The 25,559-nt window shown below is 29.5% G+C and overlaps 2 protein-coding genes and 1 long non-coding RNA gene across 8 annotated transcripts; 1 reads left to right on the top strand and 2 right to left on the bottom strand.

Annotated features, from left to right (window-relative positions):
• Window positions 1–125: 125 nt before the first annotated feature.
• LOC105153335 (uncharacterized) lies at window positions 126–18,236 on the bottom strand. Of its 6 annotated transcripts, none has more exons than XM_011068100.2 (20): window positions 17,965–18,236; window positions 10,806–11,193; window positions 8,594–8,721; window positions 8,309–8,460; window positions 7,315–8,223; window positions 6,812–7,005; window positions 6,689–6,731; window positions 5,187–5,345; window positions 4,521–4,650; window positions 4,247–4,447; window positions 4,006–4,164; window positions 3,749–3,925; window positions 3,405–3,556; window positions 3,243–3,322; window positions 2,735–3,067; window positions 1,679–1,949; window positions 1,518–1,594; window positions 1,222–1,441; window positions 723–1,132; window positions 126–392 (listed from the first exon to the last, which is right to left on the bottom strand). In XM_011068100.2, exons 2-20 carry the CDS (start codon window positions 11,048–11,050, stop codon window positions 257–259), a joined length of 4,176 nt encoding a protein of 1,391 aa, XP_011066402.1. In that variant the 5' UTR covers window positions 11,051–11,193; window positions 17,965–18,236; the 3' UTR covers window positions 126–256. The 6 variants fall into 6 exon arrangements, with proteins under 6 accessions (XP_011066402.1, XP_011066403.1, XP_011066404.1 ...); XM_011068101.2 differs by having other exon boundaries at window positions 7,336–8,223; XM_011068102.2 differs by having other exon boundaries at window positions 10,875–11,193; window positions 17,965–18,234.
• A 277-nt stretch (window positions 18,237–18,513) lies between these two features.
• Window positions 18,514–21,799, bottom strand: Tif-IA (RNA polymerase I-specific transcription initiation factor RRN3 homolog Tif-IA). Its single transcript, XM_011068105.2, has 8 exons — window positions 21,625–21,799; window positions 21,217–21,414; window positions 20,824–21,043; window positions 20,625–20,727; window positions 20,385–20,540; window positions 19,621–20,121; window positions 19,350–19,528; window positions 18,514–19,269 (listed from the first exon to the last, which is right to left on the bottom strand). The coding sequence occupies exons 2-8, from the start codon at window positions 21,412–21,414 to the stop codon at window positions 18,944–18,946; spliced, it is 1,683 nt and encodes a 560-aa protein (XP_011066407.1). The 5' UTR covers window positions 21,625–21,799; the 3' UTR covers window positions 18,514–18,943.
• Window positions 21,800–22,033: 234 nt separating this feature from the next.
• Window positions 22,034–25,353, top strand: LOC105153338 (uncharacterized). The gene is made up of 4 exons (XR_847089.2): window positions 22,034–23,014; window positions 23,976–24,036; window positions 24,505–24,593; window positions 24,994–25,353. It is a non-coding gene; the product is annotated as an uncharacterized LOC105153338 (long non-coding RNA).
• The last annotated feature ends 206 nt before the right edge of the window (window positions 25,354–25,559 follow it).

Raw genomic sequence — 25,559 nt, 5'->3', positions numbered from 1 at the left:
CTGTTGTTTCCAAAATATTCGCTTTACATATTCATACAAAAAGTTTATAAACCTATAATAATAATACTAGAAAAATTGTTATCTAACGTACATATCAAGGTCAATCATAAAGGGGACTGCACGTATACAATCAGAAATCATATCTGCAGTTTTATTCGGTTCATGATTTAACTACATTATTTTATATACGTCGAAATAAATGATCTCATGTATTGTGAGAAGTAACATTAATCTTAGCACTGTAAAAAAGAAATATTTATTTACAGGAATTGAGGGACTCCCCCCCTTTATGTTTTTTAGCAGTGCTGGGAGAGTCATCTTGATTCTGTGTCCTTGATACTATCCTATGAATTCGTTTAGATTTCAAATACGACATTGTTTCGGCCGATGATCTAAAAATCGATAAAATGATCGTTAAATTAATGTGGTAAATTTATTAATTTAATGATATGGGATTAATACATTTTCATGTAATTATACATTATACATATTCATTTAGAAGGAATGTCTAAAATGTACTTCGAGAAAATATTTCTGGAAAAAATCAGAATATCCATAGAAAATTGTAATGAAAAAACTCAAGAAATGTTTCATATATGATCGTATTGTAGTAATGTCAATAATAATTACAAAAACTTAACTACAAAAATATACTTAATCAATTATAAAACTAACTTATATAAAAGATGTATGTATATATATATATATTTTTTTTTATATACCTAGTCATTTTCTGTTCTGTCAACATATCCGAAGAATTACTCTCAGATGAATTAGAACTCAATGAATAAGGAATGATCTGATAAGTTCTACTAACGACTTCATTAGCCGATTCATTATTTTCTGTCACAAATGTAACCATTCGTGTATCTGCATCACTCGTAGATCTTCTTTTATTATTCTCAGACTCCGACTTCACAGTCTTTACATCTGTCTGATTTTCAACTTTCGGTTTTAACTTGCCATCTTGCGTAGGGAAATTTACAGTAGGTAAGTTAATAGTTTTATCCCCTTTAGTATTCATCAATTTAATTAACAAGTTCGATAATTCTTCTCTTTTTCTCGTTACAACAATTTCCTCAAACCAAGCTTTCAAGGTTTTAATTGGCAAAGTATAATCTTTAACAGGATCCTAAAAAAGAAATAAATTATAATCACATTGATAATTTACGTAAAAAATACAATAATAAAAAAATATTAAAAATATTTCAATATACTTGCCTTAAAAAAACTTTCCACATATTGTAAAACATATAATCCGCAATCAGTAAAATTTGATTGCTGGGGTACTTTTGGACACGCTCCTTTAATAGTATCTTTCGAGAACGCCTTTTCTACACCAAGTTTGGCAACATGTTCGCAACTTAAATAATCTCTTAACGTAGCGACCACTCGTGATCTACTAGCACCAGCAAGCGAATCGAATATCAATATACAGGGACTGTAAATTAAATTATTCAAATATTAAAATCACAATAGATTGCATTACAAATACATGATATAGATCTGTTGCTTACTTCCTGACGGTTTCCTTCTGCTCTTCGAGTTTAACATTAATTTGGATTTTATCTTCTTCTGATTGATCTATCTCGTCCTACACGTAAAATATATTACATTATAACCAACTGTTTTAAAATAAAGAAAATTATTAAAGTATTAATTTACAACTTAATTTTACCTCTTCGTCACTGTCCGTTTCCATTTCATCATCATCGCCTTCTGCTTCGTCTCTTTCAGATCCGTCATCATCTAACTGGTCTATCGTTATGGTCGTTGGTACAGGAGTGATTGTTGTAGAGCCAATTGTGACAGCTTTTGCTTTTAATTCTTTTATTTTTTTACTTTTTTGCGGAGTCTTATTAACATAGTTTTCGCTAGTTTTTGCAGTACAGGTGGATACTTTTCCAACTAACCCAGGAAAGCAAATAATAGCCAAGAACCAATGTGCGCTATAAAACAATATTAATATGATACGAATTTGGACCATAAAAATGAATATATATTTAAATAAGAGAAATTCTATATCCGATCAAAACAGATCTTAGTATTTAAATATTTCTGTGTGAATTTATATACATATCTGATTTGCAAACTTCGTGCCGAAATCTTTTTCGGTCTTGAAACGCAATCATGAGCAGAAAATAATTTTTTATGCTAATAAATACACTTTATGATTCTGAGTGAATCCAATTGGAACATTAGATAAAGAACTGCATCTTAATTATTAAATTTATAGGATTCATAGGGATGCACCGGATATCCGGAAAGTATTCGATATCTGGTATTATCTGGCACTTTTTTACTATCCGATCAGATAGCCGGATATCATTAGTATCCAGGAATATATCCAGTTAAAATTTGATATCATTAAATTATTGATTTTATATTATATAAATGTTCTAGAAATAAGTATGCATTATATAATGTTCTAGAAATAAGTATGCATATTCATAATGCTATAATATGTTATACATTGTTGCAAAATTCCAATTTTTTTCTCTGTATAGGCTTTTTTTAGAAGTCATTTTCCCGGAATTCGGTCGGATATTCAGAAAATGTCGGATATCCGACTCGAAGAAATTGTTTTCTCGGATATCTGACGGGATACCGAATATCCGGTGTTACATTTTGTCCGGACAGGATACCCGATATCCAGTATCCGATAATTTTATGATCCGGTGCATCCCCTAATTCATAAGATCATTTACGAAATCAAATTTACAAGATTACTTACTGTTCGTTTATGGGAATTATGACAAAATCTTTTTCAAATATATTGACATTTTTCGTCCACTTCTGTACTCTCGCGTGCCGTTTGGCGGCAGGTGTCATTGGCACGGTGCTTTCGGCAGCTTGGGCATGTGGGCTAGTTAAACGTTTGTAAAAATACGAACTAAACACGTGAGTTCTATGTTGATCAGATTCTGATAATACCTCTAAGGTCAAATACTTTAAATAAAAATCTATAATGACATCATTCAAGAATTGATCTTCCGCAAGACACAAGTAATCTTCAGTGTTGATAGCTATTCCTCCTTTTGCAGGAGGTGGTGGATATACAGTTATTCTATAAAAAGAAATTTTTATGTTTAAAAAATTCCAACAACCATATTTATAAATTTACTGTACATGAAAAATGAAGTAATATTAAATTATCGAATAGATAAAATTATAAAATATATTTTATTCAATATATATCAAATTATTAAAAGACAAAATTGATTATTAAATAAGAGTCTCACGTTTGTATATCATCACTAACAGCAGTAGTGTTTGCTACGTTTTGACTCTGTTTTCGTGTAGTATTATGTGATTGTAAACACTGTAAACATAAAAATATATAAAAATATTTGTACTGCATAACATACGTTATAATGAAATAAAATTTAATTTTAAACACGTACATCTCTTGGTGATGCCCGTATAAGTATATCGTTAGCTTCTTTAGGACTTAATTCGTCTATTTTATCTCCTCGTGAGAATAAGCTTGTTAATATCACCTTTGAATCATCCGGTAACTTATCTGGTAATAATGTAATACGTTTATGCGTGTGATCTAAAAAATAATAAAAACAAAACATTAATCATCATTTTTGCAAGAATCTTTTTTGTGTATATATAATTATATCGAAAAAAAATTGTGGAGATTAAATACTATCTAGAATAATCATTAAATTACAGAAACTATAGAAAATATTACAGAAAATATTAAAAATACAGAAAGTTCATATAAATGTCATGTAAACACCTTTCCCAGCAGGGTCATAATATGGCCCCTTTGGATCTTGCATTCCTAATAATTCACGTATCATGGCTCCTGTATTTACAGATGTATAAAAGAATAGTACTGGCATTGTTTTTCCAAAATGAATTAAAAGCTTAACTATATCTTTATACTTCACGTCGAAAGTAACAAAACTTGCATCTGTAAAATATTGGAATATTTTAAGAAGTTTATGAAAAATCTTGTACTCATATTTCCGTTATAGAATAAAATCAATTTACCATCTTCTAACAATGGTACGCTAAATCTTACACCACTATGGGAAATCACTACTTTTTCCCGAGGAATATATTTATAAGAACCTATTCTGACTGTTCGACATTCTAGAGCAGTTTGTGGTAGTTGCCCAACATCCAAAAAGTTCTGATTTTCATATATTTCTAAAATTCAATATTTCATTATTATATTATTATATCAGCCGTAAATTGTGATAATCACTTATGCATCTTTATAAAATATTACCTTTACTATTTTCTTCATTATCCATAACATCGTCATATAAATTAAAAGCAGAAGTATTTGTAATTATTGGTTCCTTATCCACAATAGTGTCCTCTTCATTAAATGTGTTACTTGCATTGCCTACTACTGCGTTATTATTAATGCTTCCAGTTTTTTTAGGTCTACCTTCTTCCTCTTCATCAGAAGATATTGTCAAACATTCTAGAAATTAATAAAATAATCATTAATGTATAGATATGTTTCATGCATAAGATATATGTATAATGTTATGTACCTGGTTCTTTATGAATAGGCTTTGGTTTGGAAGCTGTACCTTTAGCTTTTCCCTTTGACCGTTTGGGACCATCTCGTTCTATTTTCTCTGATTTCGTAGCATTTCGTTCGTTGTTCTTCTTATAAAACATCTATAAAAATATACAATCGTAATACATTTTTACAAACTGATACAGGAAATATTAGTAGAAAAAATGGTTGACGAAAGTATATGATACGCTACTACTAAATTACCCTAATAGCACATTTATTGGCACAGTTATTGGCACAATGATTCAAGATGTCTTTAATTAATCAACGTTATCGCCAATAAATGGCCACTAGGATATATGATACATTATATGATATATTAAGATGATCGTAGTAAACTGCTTTCGATATGACCTGTAATGACATGATAATGATATAAAACGTCTTAGTTAAAATTAATTCTTGGCTAAATTCTTCTCTAAACAAAATAATACTTCTTAATGACCATACGCTGAAAGCGCTTTAAATTTGCTATATTAAAATGTTATGTTAATAGTCTTCTTAAACTAAACTCTTAGTTTTAAGTAAATTAAATTTGTTAGCAACATCAATCAAACAATAAATTATTGTAATAAGATCTCATTATAACAATAGTAAGAATATATCGGTCTTCTGGCATCGCAGACATAATCCTTACATCGACAGACATCCCAGCCTCCTTCCTTTCTGCTATGGGTATCGATTTGACTCCATCAATATTTATTTTTGTATTACATCGTTCACATCGGTTGAAGAATAGTGAACTGTATCCGCAGTGTGGACAGAGAGCAAGCATTCCTTTGACCAAAATAGGTTCCTAGTAATAACATGGTATACTTCGTACTTGTAGAATATCATTTAATACTTGTAGAATATCATTTAAATGATGAACTTTAAGTGTACTCCCTTAATTTCTTACGGAAATTCTTATCAATCGCTATCAATGTGATATTATTACATATTATATATAAATTATCATTAAGCCTTAACTACAGATACAAAAATTATATATAAGCTTTAAAATGTTCCGTGAAGAGTACAGAATGCAAGTGAATCTCCGCTTTATTTACAATTTAGAATTATGTAGTATCAATTATACAGATTATATCAATCGTGTCTAAAATTTTTGCTTTGGGTTCAAACATCGACAAAATATTAATAAAGACCAACATTATTATGTCTGTATCAGACTGCAGATTAACGATTAACGATTGCCTGATTCTATTTCAGTCAATGCGAGTCCATCGTGATTAACTGAAATAGAATCGGACAATCATCAACCCAGTAGTCCAGGATTTTACGAGAATTAAGAATCATTTAGACTGGTCATAATCTGTTAACTTATGCCGTAATCTGTAAAAAATTATCATAATTGATTATTCACATTTGACTGTGATTAGTCAATTCTTACAGATTACGGCATAAGTTAACAGATTACAGCCAATATATATCCTTTAACATAATCATCCAGAGAGCCGATATTGAAGAATGTTGACATTACTAATTATTTTAGTTGTTCCAAAGATAAATTAATGAGAATTTTACTTTCCTTAATAATTGTTTCATCATCAAATATAAATTTGATAATTTTGAAATCTGTCTTGGAAGTCTTGGAACAACTAAAATAATTGATGTCAGCGTTCTTCAATTACCACCACACTCACGCGAGGTAATCACTTTAACTCACATAAAAATATCGGTCTTTAGTAATATCTCGTCGTCCAAATGATCCGCTATAGTCGAGAGTTAACTACTGTATACGATATTTCATTTAATTCTATCTCTTCCATTCTGTTATTTTTACACAATACATAATCTATTATATCATTTATATAAGTATCGAACATAATACAGTAATATTATTGATATGTTAAAATAAAGAAATTGGCATAGTATCAACAAAATAATATTACTGTAAATATATAAACTATATAAACTATATATAAACTATATAAACTATATAAACTATATATTTTTATATTAAAGTTAGATATTATCGAATATTTCAAAACAATAAATTTTTTAAGAATTAAATAATTTAAATTTTAAATTTTATAAAAATAAAATTATAATTTGCAATATAAACAGAATTGAAAAGAGTAGCATAATTTTTATGCCAATATCTTTATTTAATTAAATTTTTTTTACACTGAATCTCACCTCAATAGTTTGTGAAGAGGTGTTACTATTTTCATCCGATGCACTGAAAATATTGTCATTTTAGAATTTTTTGTAATATAATTGGATATTACAGTATAAATATAATACAATTTCATATCTTACTTGTTACTTTGGGATAAATTTTCAATTTTTGCAGTGGAGCTCACAATTTCCTGAGTAGTGTTACAATCACCATCAGTACCCTCGAAGGATGTTGAAAGCACCCCGGAATCTCTTGGCTCCACTATGTAGTTTATACCCAGTGCGGGATCATCCACCAGGGAAACTTGCGTTTCATTAGGGAATGGAATATTCACCTAAGAACATTTTATGTAATATATAAAAATAAAATACCTCGAAAAAATTCGATTACTAATCATTGTGGTTGCCTTACAATTCTGGAGCCATGTCAAAACAACATATAATTGCAATTACCAAATGCAAAATTTTCTTATGCTATTCATTGCATGAGAAAATTTATAGATTTTTTAAACATTGATATCGATGCAATAAATATTCCTTTAATATTTTGAAATATTTTACAAAATTCTTCGAAATTTTCAAATTTTTCAAACTATATAGCAATTTGTCAATTACCCTGTAATTTTTCTACAAATCAAACATACCTGGCTTAAGACTGCACGTACCTGATCCAATAGGTCGTGTACAGTGCAGTCCTCGTTCGGTATGTCGAACGTGATTAGTCTCTGTTCTCCTGTGGCTAACATTACTAACATTTTGGCCGTATTTCCTTGAATTTGTTGCTGAACTACGGCATTTGCTGGGTCATTAATTGTATTTTTAAGGTAAGCGATGCTTTCACTTGAACTGCTTTCATGTTCTAATCGTGGTGAAGAAGATTGTTGTGTACCATGCCCTTTCTCTTGAACAAGTTCCGAAGGATTGACTTCCATATCAGTATTAGTAACGGGTGTATTATGTTCAGCTGATGAAGAGACTGACATTACCACGGATGGTTTCGGTACTTGTTGTGTAGAGATTGAAATCTGTTGCGTTCTTTGTTGCGTAGAACTTATAAAATGACGCGTGGGATTATGCGACGAGGAATGAACATGCTGCAAAGTATGAGAGAGTTGTCGTGTGTTATTTTGAAAAAATCCTTGTTTCTCGAGTTGTAGTTTTAACTGTTTAATTTTGGCTTGCTTGATTTGCTCATTTAAATGCTCCATATCCGGAGGTTGCATTCTCGTTGGTGTTTTAGAAATTTCAGGAGGAACTATTGCCACAGGTCGCACGTGCGAAATATTCGAATTAGGAGTACGAACAGGTCTCACAGCCACAAGATGTCTTTGTGAACCGATAGTTTTACAGACAGACAGCGTAGATTTAGGACCAGTAGTATTAGAATTTTGAATCCGGTTTTCCATCGTAGTTACTACCTTTATTCCTGGAGTTTGAGATACGATACCCACAACGTTATTTGTTAACTGTCGACTTTTAATCTGACAAGGTTTAACACTTAATTTTTTTTCCATCTGACATGGATATGATTCAGAATTTACATAAAAAGGCGGCTAAAAGTAAAAATAATTGTAATATCATTATTAAAAGAGCATAATTAATTTTTTTTAAATATTATTATAATGTGTAATAACTTACTGTAATATTATTTTGTATATTACTTTTAGTTAAAATGGCAGTCTGATTTTTTTCTAACAATGCATTTTGCTTCACTACTGTGGAAGTATTAGCGTTTGGTATTTTCATAAACTGTATCGACTGCCCTTCATTTTTACATTCTGCCTTAATACCTGAAAAAAAATAGCTTATTCATTGTATTGTAAACAAGAAAAATACTATAGACCAATGTTATGCACAATAATGAAATGTAAAATAAATTAGCAGCTTTTACAAAGCATATTAATAGCACAATCATTTACTTACCAGTATTACTTGCAATGCTCACAATATTTTCATTAACAATATGTGCATTCACGGTATTTAATACTTCCTGTTTTAGTATCTCCTGGGTTTCAGATAGATCATTCGTTTTGATTATATAGACATTTTGTCTGAAAAGTAATAAACACTATTGCATATACTGTTATACAAGTGCACTTATTTTAGCCAAATATAAAAGATATTAACATGAATACTATATGTATTTATCGGTAAAAAAATGTACTATTATTATTTTATTCTACAAAATATTATTTATGATGAGTGATTAGATGAAATTAATAACAAAAACAGAATTGGAACAAAAGTTTGCTCTGGATGCGAGATACAACTTTATAATGGTAAATTATTATTCGATCAAAACTTCAATTTAGGAAAAAAAAATTTTTTTATAAAAATTAAATACATTTTTATTTCAATATAATTATTTTTAATATAATTATAATTATTTTAATACTAATCCTTCTTTTTTTTTAAGAATGAACTGTATCGAATACTAATATTATTTTTTCTAATATTATTTTTTCTTATATACTTGACGTTTCTAATAAGAGAAAATATTTGTGTGCTAGATTAAAATTTAAACTCACATACAAAATACTCGATAAATTAAGAAACTTAAATAGAACTAGAATAACCACTAACATAAAAAGATCGCTCATAGGCCACACATGTTAAGGATGGATTGTATCAAATATATAAATTATTCTTTAATTATCATTCACAGTTTCTAATCATTATTTCTGATTATTTCTATTCCGTAAATACATGTATATTTAATTTCAATTTGTATTTTATTAATTTGTAATATCTGCATTTTGTCTTAAATAAAAATTTTATATATACACAAAAACGCACATACATACACAACACACCATAATCAATAAATTAGTATAAACAAATTTATAATACAAAACTTTTTAGTAATATTTTCTTTGAGGCACACGCATACAAGGAAAAAACTCTTACATAAAGTATAAAACATTCAATTTTCTGAACAAACAGAAGAAAGAATTATTCAAATTCTTATCCTCATAAAAATCGAAAGTTAAACAAAAACATAAATGTGAATGTAATATCATAAAAGATGAGATAAACATAATAACTATAATAAAAAAGTTTATTGTATTCTTAATTCTTAATACATACGAAGATTTTCCAATCGTTTATTACATACGACGAGTTGTTCGTATTCCGAGTTAATTTTCATTACTTTTACAAATATATATATACGAAAATTATTTAATAATTCTTATTTATACTTTAAAATTAAGTATTTCTTATATATACCTTTAAAAACTATTTAGCGTTATATTTAAAAAATTATATATAAATGTTAAAACTAATGACTTGGTGCTCTTAATACTAAAAAAGAAATGTGCAGAACACGAATGATCCAATTATATACTAAGGATTAATTTTTTTACATTTTTGCAGTTTTGTTATGAAATTGTATTATATAAAATAGAATTGAATATAATTAAATATATACTATTATTTATATACTACTACGTTTAAAAAAAAATATATATATTTTTTTTATATTTTATATTTAAATTTATAAAAAGTGCAAAAATATAGATACTTTTTACTATTTTTATCTTTATCATATTTAGAACACAATTATATATTCATATACATATATATTTACATATATGTATAGTATACTCGTACATATATGGTATGTTCAATAGAATGATAGAAGACTACTTTAAGAAGCACTTGTTACAATAATGTTATGCAATCCTGATATGTAAGGAAAATTATTTTCATGTTATACGTTATACTTCCATGTTAATCCTGATACGTATGGAAACATTCGCATATGTAAAAAGTGTTATCAAATTAAGTGCGTTTTCTATGAATGTTCGAAAAGTTATTATACAACTTTAAAAACCCGAAATAACATCTTAATCTCAAAATGTATGGCCCATTATATATGATATTTAAAATATCAAGATACACGTTTTATAGATTAAGATATTTATATTATTTTAGAACCATTAAAGTTTATCTCTTACAACCAGTATCGACACTCTAGACTGTTTATTTTTTTGAGAGATATTAAAATTATACAAATTTATTATTAAATCTTTTGAATCTATATATTTTTTCTAAAATATCACAAAAGCTTAGAGCTCTTCTACTCTATCCCGGTACAATTCGAGCAATTGAAAATGCATGCTGTATAAGTTACCCTTGTTCCAATCGCGTCGTAGATATTTGATTTCCTAAATTAATAGTTTGCGGGGTTAATATTGCCTGCCTGTTTTGTGGTGCAGTAGTATAAGTCACAAGCCGTTGTGAACCATTACTGCTATCACTAACATCTTCAACAACAAACTGAATATGTTGGCCGTCTGCAGTACAGATTCTTGGTACTTCTTCTAATGTGAAAGTACCACTGGCATTATGCACAACATTATAATAATGTGTATCCATATTATTCAAAACTTAGATGTTAGCAAATATGATCCTTTCTCAATTAATAAAGATCAAAATTGGATTGTGCTAATACACTGATTTAGACCAATCCATCAATATCATGTCTGTAGAGGAATCTGCTAGTATTTATGCGGTACAACCTATGGAAAATAATAACTAATTATATTCGACTTTTATGTATAATTTCAAAAGGTAAGCAAATATACCGAACAATACAATTGTTGAGAAAATAATGTTGAAATAATATAGAAATACACTGTAAACTTAACAGCGCAAAGATTTGATAACATAAAAATAATGTAGTGTTGTGTAAAGTAGACTTTAAATGCTGTATTATCAAAGCACATATAAAAAATCACGTTTGTAAAATTATATTGTTTAACTGGAATCTGATTGTGTTTAAGTATTTGTAAAGTGCACGAATTTTATAGTAAACGTATGTATTATAAAATTATATCAGAAATTCTAAAATGTTTATATATACATACACACAACACACATACATATATATATGTATAGAGGAAAGTCATTGATATCGACATATCACTTTGTTTTTAGACAATATTTCTTAAACAAAAGGTAAAAATAAAACTTTAAAGTATAAAAAATAAAACATAAGTATAAACTAAAAAGTGTCTTTCATCAGATAATAGATATAAGCAGTTTTTATAATACTGTTTGCAATTTTGCAATAATTAATTTTCTCATAAGGTAAGCAAAAATGAGCGTTTGATAAAATAGGCTCCAAAACTGACACAGTAAGCAACTGATACAGTAGGCAGTAATGCTAGGTATTCCTATTCTTTTTCTTTTATAGGAATTATTTACATAGAATACCTACAAGTGAATATATATAAGATAGTCTAGAATCTTTTCACTCTCTTCATTATAAAATATTTTTATTGAATTATATGCATATTTACTTTATGCTGTTCTGCAAGATATAAATATATAATGAGTAGTTTTTCAAGAGTTATTCTATGTACGCATAATTGTCTTCAGCTTCAATGAAACTATTTGACACTATAAAGCAACATTATAAAGATTAAGTTAGCTCATGATCTGATTTACAGACAGATGTTGCGGTTTACGCTGCATCCCAATTTTATATTTAAAATCATATTATAAAAAAACTAAAAAAAAAATATAAATAAAATTGATTTAAGAAACTACAAGCATTTAAAACGTAATATTATCAATAATATAGTCACTGTTATTTAAACTACGCAATTTACAAAAAAAAATCATAAGAATTTTATTTTCACAATCGTAGAATTGATTTTTAGTTGATTTAGTATAGAAATAAGCCACAAATATACGAATTATAAGTTTGTACTTCTTTAATTAGCTAAACGATTTTATTAATATTAATATAGTGCAATAGTTAGTTTCTGAGAAATAAGAGGGTGTCGCTTTAGGAGACCTATGTTAGTATCGGCAACTTTCCTCTATACTAACAAGGGGAACATCAGGTGATAGGATCGAGGATTTTGATGCGCTTTTTACAGGCTGTTCTTGAGCGAAGAAAAAAACGATACGTATCTGGCCGTTTCAGCCATTGGCCTATAGTTTCGAAGAAATCGATTTTTTAAATAATTATTATAGTAATTTGAAAAATGTATAAATGTAAATATCAGTAGCTTTATAAATTTTATTTTAATTTAATGTTATTAATTTTAATTATTTTTTGATTGTAATGAAATTTCATGGTATTACATATTAGTATTATAAATAATAATTAAACACTTATTTATGGAATATTTATTATTATCATTGTTATCACCGTCGTTGTTGTTTTTCACCGTCGTTGTTATTCACATGAACGTATAAATAAAATTGTAATGAAAACTGTTACAGTTTTTGATGAAATTAGAAATTGAAAATTATGATTAGGAACTTAGTAATCTTCTTTTGATTAACATTAATTGATTTATTAATAATAATAAAAAACTAATTATGTTTTGTAGACGTACATTATACGGGATGACATAAATCATAAAAACAAAAAAAAATAAATATTTATTGCATTGTAAATATCTAACGAATGAATTTTAGAATGCATTTTATTTTAGAATAAAAAATTTTGTTCTCATCAAAATTGATTCCTGAAAGAAGTTATTTTCATAATGTCAATCAAATGCTTTCCGCCAGATATTAGAAAAATTTATTGTGTCTGCAACAAAAATTAATTCGTAAGATGTTCACAATGCAGTAAATATTTATGTTTTTCTTGTTTTTATGATTTATATTATCCCGTACGTCTACAATGTACGTCTACAAAATATGATTAGTTTTCTATTATTATTAATAAATTGATTAAAGTTAATCAAAAGAAGATACAATCATATGACTCGCTTGTTCCTAATCATAATTTCCAATTTATAATTTCATCAGAAACTGTAACAGTTTTGATTACAATCTTATTTATGCGTTCATGTGAATAACAATAACGACAATAATATTGATAATAATAAATAATAAATGTGTGTTTAATTATCAATAATATTAATATGTAATTCCATGAAATTTCATTACAATCAGAAAGTAATTAAAACTAATAACATTAAATGAAATTTATAAGATACTGATATTTTCATTTACACAATACGTTTTTCAAATTATTATTATAATTATTTAAAAAATCGATTTCTTCGAAACTATGAGCTAACTATGACTGAAATGGTCGGACACGTATCGTTTTTTTTTTTTTCGTTCAAGAACAGTTTGTATAAAGCCCATCAAAATTCCTGATCTTGTCTGGTGTTCCCCTTGTAAGTAAAATACACAATCTTTAACATTTATTGAAAAGAAGCATAAGAAAATAAATATTTTCACATTAAAAATGGAAACTTTTAAAGTAGTCTCCTATAGAAATTAATTTTTTTTCAATATTCTAAATACAAATTCTGCTAACTGCTAATCATTAGCGTCAAAATATATGTATCTATCGCATCTTTTTTCGATTCAAAAATTATAAATTTTTGTACAATTTATGTGCTTCAAAGATATCTTATATCATAATAAAAAAAAGTAACAATATGACAATGATGTATATATTTTAGTTGGGTTATAAGATGTGTTAATTTGTTTAAACGTAAATTTACAAACTATAGTAGCATGAGAGAAGATAATTTGAAATATTAACATAAGGAAACATTATTGTAAACATAACTGTTTAATCAAAGGTATAAATTTTAATAAGAGAAAATATAAATATATTATATTATTTGAGATTATATATATATATATATATATATCGAATTATATATATATTTTATATAATTTTATGTATAAAGAGCCTCATCAGTAACACAATTAATTATTAAGAACATGTTAACAAATTTGAAAATAGTAAATATGTATATTACTAGCTCACTTGTTAAGGTCTAAACACTACAGGCCTAGAAACTATACTTTCCATTTGATGACAAAAGTTGTCACAAATATCATTCTGTCTTTATTATTCATTGAATGTCAAGAAAGAAATGAAATAATGTTTGTGATGATTCGTGTTACATTAAATGGAAAGCATCCAATAGATAAATCCAATAGTGCAATCACTCATTAAAGGCCTTGGCATATAAAAAACTTAAAACGCAAGATTTAGTCCAGATCTACAATAAGTATTTTAAGTTTTAAGCCATAAGAAATTGACCAATTACAGTCGAATATGAGGAGAATAATCGATTGTGATTCGTCCATTTCTTATGATTTAGAAATCTATTGTAGATCCAGACTTAAGCAAGGTTGTGGACAAGGTATCAGCTACTGCCATAGCACAAAAAAATACTTAAAACTTAAATTTAAACAGTAAGCAAATCGACCAATTACAACAGAGACCGTAAGACTATAACGTAAGCAGTAGCAAATCCAATGTTTTCTCAATCCACAACCTTGCTTTAAGAGGCCGTAAGCAGTAAGTCTTGAGGACTGTCGCACACAAAATTCCGCAACAGTGACGGTAAGATGTAAACTTAAGCTGATGAACCAATCAAGTTATTACTTTAGGTCTACGTAATCTAACGAAAATAAGAGTAAACTTAATATCCATAATCTCGCAATAAGATGAATTTCAACCGGTTGAAACTCGCCTTATGGATAAGTTTACTGCTATTTTTATTTCCGTTAAAGTATGTAGATCTAAAGCAATATTCTGATTGGCTTATCGGCTTAAGTTTACGTCTTACGATCAATGTTACGGAATTTTGTATGCGGCAGTCCTAAGAAATTGACTAATTACAGTTAAATATGAGAAAAATAATCGACTGTGATTAGTCAATTTCTTACAGCTTACGGTAAACCTCTTAAAGTAAGATTGTGGACAAGGTATGAGTAGCAATTTCATTGCGTTCCGTTATTCACTATGAGTACTGAAAATCTAGTATGTATGTAAACTATAAATTTTCAATACTCACAATGAATAATGAAACACATGCTTCATGTGATTAGTAAATTTAAAGATAAGAATTAATCACATTCGACTATTACTTAGCTCTTTAGTGAGTAATTGTACTATTAGATGCATTAATGAAAAGCATAGGCAATAGAAACAGGGAATAACAGATTTCAATCTACCGTTACATCAGAATATATAGTTTTTAATAGGTTGAAATTTGTTAATTTCCTGTTCTTATTGAATTCTTCTCTGTGCTCTTCATTGTGTCTACATCCTTAAAAGATATAATAATTTGTAATCTTATATATAGTAAGTAACAACATAAATTACATCACGAGGTATATTCCAACAAATTTTTTGGATTATACGTAACTCATAGTAAATAAAACGAGAACAACTAATGTAAAATTCTTTATATAGGTCACTTTTTTTTTATATTAGTTTCAAATTAAACAAAACGATGTCTGCAGGTATACCAATCATTAAAGGACCATTTATAATGGAGATAGTATACCGTAAGTTATAAAAAATCGATGTGATAATCGATTAAAGGACATGATATAGAAAAATTTAAATAAAATGTAAGCAAAAGAGATTCAACATGTTGGATTCGTTGCTGTTTACATTATGACCTTACGGTCATAATGTTTTCTATTGTGATTGGCAAATTCGCTTACTGTGTATGTTTTAGAACCGCACACATTTAACATTTTCTTTAGCCAAGTGGATTTCGGTCTCTATTGTGAAGCCAAGTACCATTTAACATCATACAATAGAAATAGTACGATGTAGTAAGTTGTCGGAAGAAATCGACCAATCACAGAAACACAGACAACTTCAACTGTAACTGGTCATTATTCGTCAATTTCTTGCAGCTTAAGGTTCAAAGCTAGGTAATGACTTATTGTAGAAAACTCATTACAGCTTATGGCTTGCTACACAATATTACTTCCATTATAGACAGCTTATAATTGGCCAATTCGCCTACTGCTTACATCTTATTCCCTTACATTTTTCTATGTTTCTGACCTTACTGCTTAAATCTTTTTATGCCATAGCCTTAATTACTTTCTTCACATTCAATTGCGATTAGTCAATGTCTCATGGCTTACAGCCTCTATTGTAGATGATCCTTAATGTATTAACTAGACCTATATTCTACACATGTCTCACCAATTGTTGGAGTCGTTATGTGTTGTTGTACAGATATTTTGAGCCCATTCTACAATTGCAGTTGTAGTTGAAAGAATCGATCAATCATAGTTGAATATTCTCCTTATAACTGTAATTGATCAATTCTTACAACTAAAATTACAATTATGTTTACACAATTATAAAATAGGCTATATGTAATAAAAAAAGCTGTGAAATAAGAGAGAGAGATGAATTATTCGCGTCGCATGCTTCAATATTCCAATACGTTCATAGAGCGAATAGGAATGATAGGAGCTTGCGACATAAATAGGTTTAGAGACACATAACGATATCAAAAACTGTTGAAGGCATGTACAGAATATAGACTCTGATCACTGAATTCACACTGATCATACAACTTGAGATTTGAAATTAAGAAAATCAAGCTTAATGAATTTATTTCAATACATGATTAAAAAAATTAGTTTACCCTGATTGTGAATAAGGTGAGATAAAATATTAAATGGAGTGATGTAACAAATTGATTTTCAACATAATGAACAGATATGATCTATAAAGTGACTAAACAGCTGTAAGGAATACAAGAACAGATTGTTTAAATTTAAATATTTCTTTGTGCAAAAGATGTGAGGAGACATGATGCCTTATGAGAAGATGATGCCTTAACATTATTATTAACATGTTATATTCGACAATATATTTACAATGATCTGACGCCACATATAATTAGGACAAGCTGATTTAACTTCCACAAGACACTTGTTGGAGAAAGCTACGCGATGCGATTGTCGAACATGAGAGCTACAGCGATCTCAGTGCAGGAGCCAGTGCAGGATTCTTTTAGAGACGCGATGGAGCAATATGATCGAGAGCAATGGAACGTCGCGACAGCGTACAGTTTAAAGCTCGTGACGACCATAACCTAAAAGCCAGAGCACAAAGGGAGTCGCGACCGTGCTTCCTCGTCTTCTCGCCGCGACGTCCGTCACAGAGGATAAACAGGAAGCTTTGAATATTCAGGCGAACTGGCCGATAATGAAACGAGAAATTGGCACGTTTCTAACGATTCAAAACGGAAAAATCGACCGCGGAACTGTTCTTAAATGGAATCTCATAACCTCGTCGCATGGATTAAAGGATTAATCGTAGGGACGGGGAGGGGCTTCGAAGACCGGTATCGACACGTTATCTCATGGAGAGGCACGGCGTGGCGCAACTGACAATTCGCTGATTGAAGAACACATGATCGAAAAACGCATTACGATGAGCACGACAGCGACGACGATACTGATCTTTTCTTCTCTACTTACACGGGACAACCGATATGTCTCAATAATGAGCGTACAACGATGATACTCACGAGCATTTGCACGAGTTGTGTTTTATAAACACGCCGTAACAAATTCGAGCTAGTGACCGTACTCAGCACTTTGACTCGTTTTTCCTCCGATCTCACTTGGATGCGTTCGGCGAGAGTAAATAACAACTGCACCTCGCCATTTTACGTATCCATTCGCACGGGCGAACCCCGCGCTGCGATGCGATGGTTGCGATCACCAACACCACGATCAACGAGGAACGGACGGACGGTACGTTGAACGGGGGGAAAGATGGCGCGATTACTGCGCAGAACTTTTCTACGCCGAACTTCCGGGACGCCGTTTGATCACGAACTTTAAACTTGCGTGTAGATTCGCAATCCAAATATAAATTCCGCGACTTATGTTTATTTTTACCAATATAGATTAACTTTTGCGTTAATTCCTATAGCCTTCATAGTTATATTTATTATTTTTGTATTAATAACTTATCTTTTTTCAATAAATATTCTAGTATATAAATTTTCTCCGTTTATTCGGTATTTTTTAAAAAATTGATATAGCATTAATAAAGTGTACACACAGTCTAATTTTATTATTTCAAAACATTTTATTAAATAAGTTATTGTATATAATTTTTCGATAAAACGTAGCAATTTACAAAAAATAGCATTGCGTAATTCTTGTTTATCTTTTAATTTCTATAACAATCGAAAGAATAAAAAAAATCTACCTGTATATACTGATTTTAAATGTACACAGAGAAAAAGCTATGAACCAATGAGCCAATTCTACGCCAATCATAAAATCGTAAAATTATTTGCAGATGTAACAAATACTTATTTTTTTAATATTTGTTACAAAAATTATTTACAATGCAAAATATTTGTCAAATATGCTGTACAAGCAAATTTAACAATTAAATTTTGTAATCCTTTGTGCGTCCATAGCAAATTTTTTCTCTTTGTGTGGCATCATAATTTTTTTATATATACATATGTAAATCATATACTTCTTTCCTTATTCGCATTTGTTAACTGATCGACAATCAATATTTGCCATATTATTATAAAATAAAGGAGTTATTCTTCGTCCACTATGTTCTAATGTATAAGATTCGAACGGAAAAAAATTAGGAATTAGAACGGGCAAATGGGAGTCCATTCCAAAAATGGGTAATTGATTGCGCTCGTTATATTCGATTACAGAGTCGCAGTAGGCTAGTCCATATGTTCTTGTAGTTTGGGCAAAAGCGTGAACGATCTTGGTATCGCACATCTTCAAGGGATTTAATTTACAAGTAACGATTTTGGATATTGAAAGAGAAAGATTCTGAAGAAATTTCTCTGAAAAGAAAAAAATTATGTTTGTATAAATTTATCTCACTGTTAAATTTGTAGCTTTCATACAAGTATAAATGACTTACCATATTTCAAGTCAAATACAAAATGCTTGTACCTCGCGACAAATAAATAAAAGAACGCTTGACAAACAGAATAAAACACAATGTGTTTTGCATAATCCTCAATATATTCCGAATATTCTTGCGAAGTGATATATTTGTTTAGCCATTGCGTCAATTTAAATATCATCGTCTCCACTAATCTGAAAGAAAATGACATAACAAATATTAGATATGTTCTTTTTTTTAGATATGTATTATTTATATAATGTTATCAAAGATATGTATTAATTACTGCGGAGAAATAAATGAAGCATTTGCAAGCAGACTAGAAATATAGCAAACAGCTGTTTGCCGATAAATCGGTGGTACTGTAGAATTAGGTTTCACAACCACTTCACGCCACAACCAATTCGTAAACTTTTCCTCAATTGAAATTCGCAATTGTCCAAAACTGCACATGTAGAACATGATATATTGCACATATCGAATGCCATACATATTTAATATTTCTTTTTCAAATGCATAGACAATATCGCTATACATTATCTCCAGGTTCTTCATCTGTAGAACGTCATTCACAAAACAAAACTCGTGCATATATTTAAAAAATAATTCCAGGCACGAGTCTAGTATACGTGCAGTTGGATGTGTAGTCCTACTTTTGTCTATGCCACTGTTAATTTTGGTCAAATTGTCATTATCACCTATTCCATTATTGATACAATCATCTTCTACCATGTCTTCATCATTGTTTACTTCTTCACAAGGTACATTGGCATCCAACGTCACTAGCCTACAATACAGATATACTATTTATTCTCTTACTAGTAAAGTAAAAAAAAATAATTTTGTACGAGAACGATTGATTTCAAATTCAAATCAAACGTTCATCTCATGTAAGCTTTAAAATTTTATAAGAGATTGATTTTTCTTAGTTAAAGACTATCAGTAAAAGAATAAGGTAAATAGTTCTGAGGTAATCTGTTTCTATATTTCATTAATTATAGTAAAGTCAAAAATTTACTGAATAATACTTTTGTCAATAGAAAAACTTACTTTCTAATAATAAGGCTCAAAATATTTCTTCTTAGCTGAGGTGCATAATTTAGAATTTCTAATAATGCATAGAGATAAATTTCATGTATATAAGTACCATGTACAAGATAGAATGGAAAATTTGAATCGAGGGCTTCAAGTAAATCTTTATTTGACCTAAAAAAATTATAACACGTATATATGTATATATGTTAATGATGACAAAAATTAATAATTCATAATCACTTTTCCATATCTTACATTGGTACTACTCTCAAAATTTCACGTAATATATCATGTATGTGATTTAGTCTTTCCACATCTTCATCTTTAAATTGTCCAATTTCATGTTCAATATTATTCTCTGTTACAAAAATAATATATATAATAATATTATAATAAATGTTATATTATTATCAATAAAATATTATTATAGACTAGTAATAAATATAAAATTTACTTGGTTTAAATAATTCGACGAGACAATTTATTACAATATTTGTGTGAAATGTCTGCATACACGCTAAATTTTGCAAAAAGAGTTTATACGTAAAAATCACTTGTGATGATCTATTCGTCCAGTTAATTTGAAGAAGTGCTTCAACAAACAATTTGCGTTCAATATCTAACAAGGGTATATACTGCATTACCTCAGTTATAAATTCTACTAAATTGTTATTCTGAAAAGAAAAAAAGAAATAAAAAGAACATTTTAAAGAAAGTATCTTACATCATAATACACAATTAATATATAAACTATATGATACACACACACACACACACACACATATATATATATATATCAAGCATTGTAAAAGCAGGTAAATTTTCTCTGCGCTTTTGTCTGTCTTACCTTTATAATACCATTTTTAATCGAATGTATCAACTTTTCGTATTCTTTTTTTCTAATACCTTTATAATTATATAGTATATCTTTAATATCTTTCGGGAGTATGCATATTTTGTCAGGTTGTTTAATAAACTGCGCTCTAACTCCGCTGTCTTTCAACATAGATGACACACTACTGATTCTTGAGGATACCACAGACATCTATTAAACAAACAATTTATCGGAAAAACTTTATTACGATTTAATTAATGATAGATCTATCTCATAAAGCATTGTTTTAAATTCAACTTGTAATCAAGAAGCTTTCGTCGATATAAGTAAAACAGCATATGTGAATGCGAGGTAGCATGTGGAGCGGCAAAAGAAGTAAGGTTAAGTGCATGTTAAAACAAATTAGACCGAACTACTTACTTCGACGAGTATGTACGATTTTCACTTCACATAGAATAAACTTTTTCCAGCAATTGCCGTACACGCGTACGTTTCTAATTTCTATTCTTTGGATGAGTCTTACATCCCACGTGTTAAAAAATTATTTCACCATACGTGATCATACAGCCGATCAGCAGTGTTACCAATCCATTGCTGAATCATGTGCTGAATTCGGATACCCATTCGAGTGTCACCCAAGCATCGCTTCATCTTTGTTTTATCGTACATTAAACAAGGATGACATGACACCTGGAGTGCACCGAGGTGACCCAGGTAAAAATCTTATACGCTTATGGTAAGATTGAACATCACAAGCACTGAAGGGTTTCCATTCGCGCGTCGCGTCGCAAAAGAAAAAGAAAGAGACAAAGGTAATTCTTAAGTCAGAGAGAAATCGGAGAGCCCGGCCTTTTTCCTGTTATCATTGATGTCTCTAGAAATCGTACATTATTCTCAGTGCATCAATTTTCGATTTGGAAACTACGGCTATATCTACGTGATGAGACTATTTTCCAATGCCACGTACATACATTAATATACAAAAAACTTAATAAAAATCTTTCATTTCACACACAGCATAATTATTATCATAATATATTTAATACGTAACAATATAATAAAACTCAGTGAAATTGTATATTATATTAATATTTTGATTTAAAATTTTGCTATAGAACTTTAAATAATAAGTATATTTCTATATTTGCGCAGTGTTTAAATGATCCACAATTTATTATAATTGCATATTATTTTATAAGTTCAATTTTTCTTTTATACAATTTCTTCAATAGTCTTCATTTATTTATTCTAATCAGTTTATTTTTGGAAAGAATATAATTCTTGGCCAGTATTCAGAACGTTTTGTTTGCCATTCTACAGCATACGTAACGTGAACTATATGCTAAATACGAACTAATATCCTAACAGCGCATTCCGAGTACGCACAGGATTATCTATCGATACGACACGCACGGTGTCAAATTCCAAAAATGACTAAAATTTTCTGCACGTCACATTTATATACTCTAATCGAAAGCTAGCGCGGTCCAATGAGCGCTCGAATACGCACCCGCAGAGACTCAGCCGCGTTCATTGGCTGGTATGCGAGTGGTGGGGTTCGAAGTCTGACGGGGCATATAAATAGCGCGTAAGTGAGACTTTCATGCATTTGCAATTCGGCTGGGCAACAAGTGTGTCTTGTCATATTGCGTTGAAATAGTTCGCACCCTTGGCTTCGAATCAATTGATATCATGGACCTGCATGGACCTTTCCTTTAGAAGCATCCTAATCTCCAGAAATATCCTAATTCCTGCACCGTAGAGAATAAAACAACGGGTTCGGAAGGATCGTTCAAATTACACTAACGAGGTAACTAATAAATACTAAGTTATTAATATTTTCACACGCGGCGCGAGAAATATTTAAAAACTGATCGCTCTTAAATTCTCTTAACAGTTTTAATGTCTTACGTGTTAAATAAAATGTTTGAGCTATTATTAATACGTACATTATTAATACCGCAATGTTTTCGCGATGATTTCGCGGGTGTGAAATTTTTAAGTTACAATTTAATGCGACACGAAGTATAATTACTTTGTATTTATTTCCTATAATATTTTAAGTATCGCGTAATGTAGAGCTAATAGTACTAATATATTGATTGTCTGGCCGAAAATATTTTTTCGGAAAAGCAGTACGTCGCGTTAACTTTGATGATGCATGAAGTTGATCGTACGCGAAAAACGACGCCATCTTGATAATCGACAAACGAAACAAGTGACAGCACTCCTCGTTTGTCGATCTCGTGTCCGCCGCGATCTCATTAAGATGGCGAAGCGGCGTCGTTTTTTTCGTCAACTTCATGCATCAAAATTAACGCTACTTTTAGTTCGATCGAACGAGTATTGCAAAAATTACTTTTGGCGTTTAATTGGTAAAAAACTTATGTTTTCATTGTGTTATCATTTCATTTGCAATATTCTATTGATGCGAAACATCAATTTGACGCTCGTATATTACTAGTAAACGCACATCTCTCAATGTTTGTCCGACTGAAGATGTATTGTGTGAATAATTGGCAAAGCAATAATTCGTAATAATTTATTACGAAAGTCACAAATATCTTTATATAGTTATGATATCAATACGATTATTTTGTTACGATGTAATGCTCGTATACTATTTGTAGCTTGAAATGCGAAAAATGCATAAACGCGAAGTTAAGAGTGAGACACATAGTATCCTCGTTCCACGTTTTTTTGGCGTGTGAAGTTCGCGCTAGAAAAAGAAGCTTTCTCGCTATCCTAATGTGTTCACGTTTCATTTGCAGGATGCGATAGTTCAGGACAGAGTTAGCTCCGGATGAGATGACGTCGTTACTCATTTAATAGGTAAGTAAAACTTGCATTTATTTATTAACTTCTTCATTCTTTCAGTGAAATACCGTATAATAGATTTCGAGAATCGTACACTGATAATTCGATCGCATTTCGCAGTATTTATTCGACTGGATATCAAAACGTAATATCGCAATGGCGAAGCATTACCGCAGTGCCATCCCATCGTTTTTGACGTAAAATTGATCGTGTAAAGAACAAGCCCCTTTATTAGCTTACGATTAAATACAATCCATTGCGTTCTCGTTTTATTTATGAAATATCGCGGGTATCAAAAGTGCCGTAATTCTGCTCTGATTTTTCCATTATCGCAACATGCAGATTACATACGTGTTAAGTGTAATTAACATCAAGATTGTCGAATAAAGTATGATAAAGCTACGCGATTGTTATTCTAGTGACTAATTGTAACTAATTGTAATGTAATTAATTGTCATTAATAATGTATTTGTTTTTAAACAGATGTAGCACGAAGAAATAATGATTCACAAAAAAACAAATAAAATAAAAGCTGGGGCAGTGATAGGGATGACCGCGTGGAGAATCGCGAGGTGAGCATTTCATAATAATTATAATAATAATTTTATTATTTATTATTGGTGAAAGTAATTATTTATATGTGTGATAGAGCATTTTAAATTTATGTAATATAATTGCTATACTATATGTAATACTATCAAATAAATAAAGTATTTTATATTATATTTTAAGAGTTTTTAAATATTTAGTAAAATATTTATAGTTATAAACAAATATATATAAATATTTCATAAAATGTTTAAGATATTTATAATTAATATAAGATAAATTTTTAAATTAAATTTTATGTCAAAGATTTATTTAATGACAAATAAGATTGCTTACGTACGCATAAAAACTTTAATAAAATTATTTTTTAATATATTTACTTTAGACATTATTTTCATTTGAATATATTTGTATGTATTACAGATTAGTGTTGTGGAGATACACTACAATTCCGCTGTTGTGTATCATATGTGAGTACAACCTAATAAAGAAATTCGATAACATGTGAGAAAGTAAAAGAAGAAATTCAAAAATCTGAAACGAGGAGGAAACTTACGAATATGTCAGTACAACCTAATAAAGAAATTCGAAGAAGCTACAGCCGAGATACGAAGTAATTCCCGGGACGTTAAAGAGGTTTTGCAGAAAAGAGATCAAGGTATGATAAATGTACTACAATAATAAAATTGGAGAAGAAAGTTACATTAGAGAAATCAAAAGCAAATCATTGACAATTTGTAGAACAGGGGGAAAAATGGCATGGGAGTGGATACTTAATATTAACGAGCAAGCATTTGAAACATTTTCGAAGAATTCTTCTTAATTTCTTCTTCGAACGTTATGTTTGGAATTTTCCTTCTGTAGCATTATCTTCGTTTCAGTTATTATAATTTGTTTCGTTTCAATAATTTTCTATGATTTTCGCTAATCATTTCGTTTTTCTATTGCAGCTTCTTTACGGTACGTGCAAGGGACATTGCGTTTTTTTG

This window comes from Acromyrmex echinatior, chromosome 4 (genome assembly GCF_024713525.1).
Source record: "Acromyrmex echinatior isolate Ae372 chromosome 4, ASM2471352v2, whole genome shotgun sequence".
Classification (NCBI taxonomy): domain Eukaryota; kingdom Metazoa; phylum Arthropoda; class Insecta; order Hymenoptera; family Formicidae; genus Acromyrmex; species Acromyrmex echinatior.
The sequence above is the reverse complement of the archived record's forward strand: the minus strand, read 5'-3'. Positions and strand labels throughout refer to the sequence as shown.

Excerpts from the sequence above, each read along its gene's own strand:
- LOC105153335 (XM_011068100.2), bottom strand. The coding sequence starts at position 11,050 with ATGGATACACATTATTATAATGTTGTGCATAATGCCAGTGGTACTTTC. Across the intron at positions 3,323-3,404 it reads TACGGGCATCACCAAGAGAT|TGTTTACAATCACATAATAC; the intron begins GTACGTGTTTAA and ends TTATGTTTACAG. Across the intron at positions 3,068-3,242 it reads GTTAGTGATGATATACAAAC|AATAACTGTATATCCACCAC; the intron begins GTGAGACTCTTA and ends TTCTTTTTATAG.
- Tif-IA (XM_011068105.2), bottom strand. The coding sequence starts at position 21,414 with ATGTCTGTGGTATCCTCAAGAATCAGTAGTGTGTCATCTATGTTGAAA. Across the intron at positions 21,044-21,216 it reads TTAAAAATGGTATTATAAAG|AATAACAATTTAGTAGAATT; the intron begins GTAAGACAGACA and ends TTTTCTTTTCAG. Across the intron at positions 20,728-20,823 it reads CGTCGAATTATTTAAACCAA|AGAATAATATTGAACATGAA; the intron begins GTAAATTTTATA and ends TTTTTGTAACAG.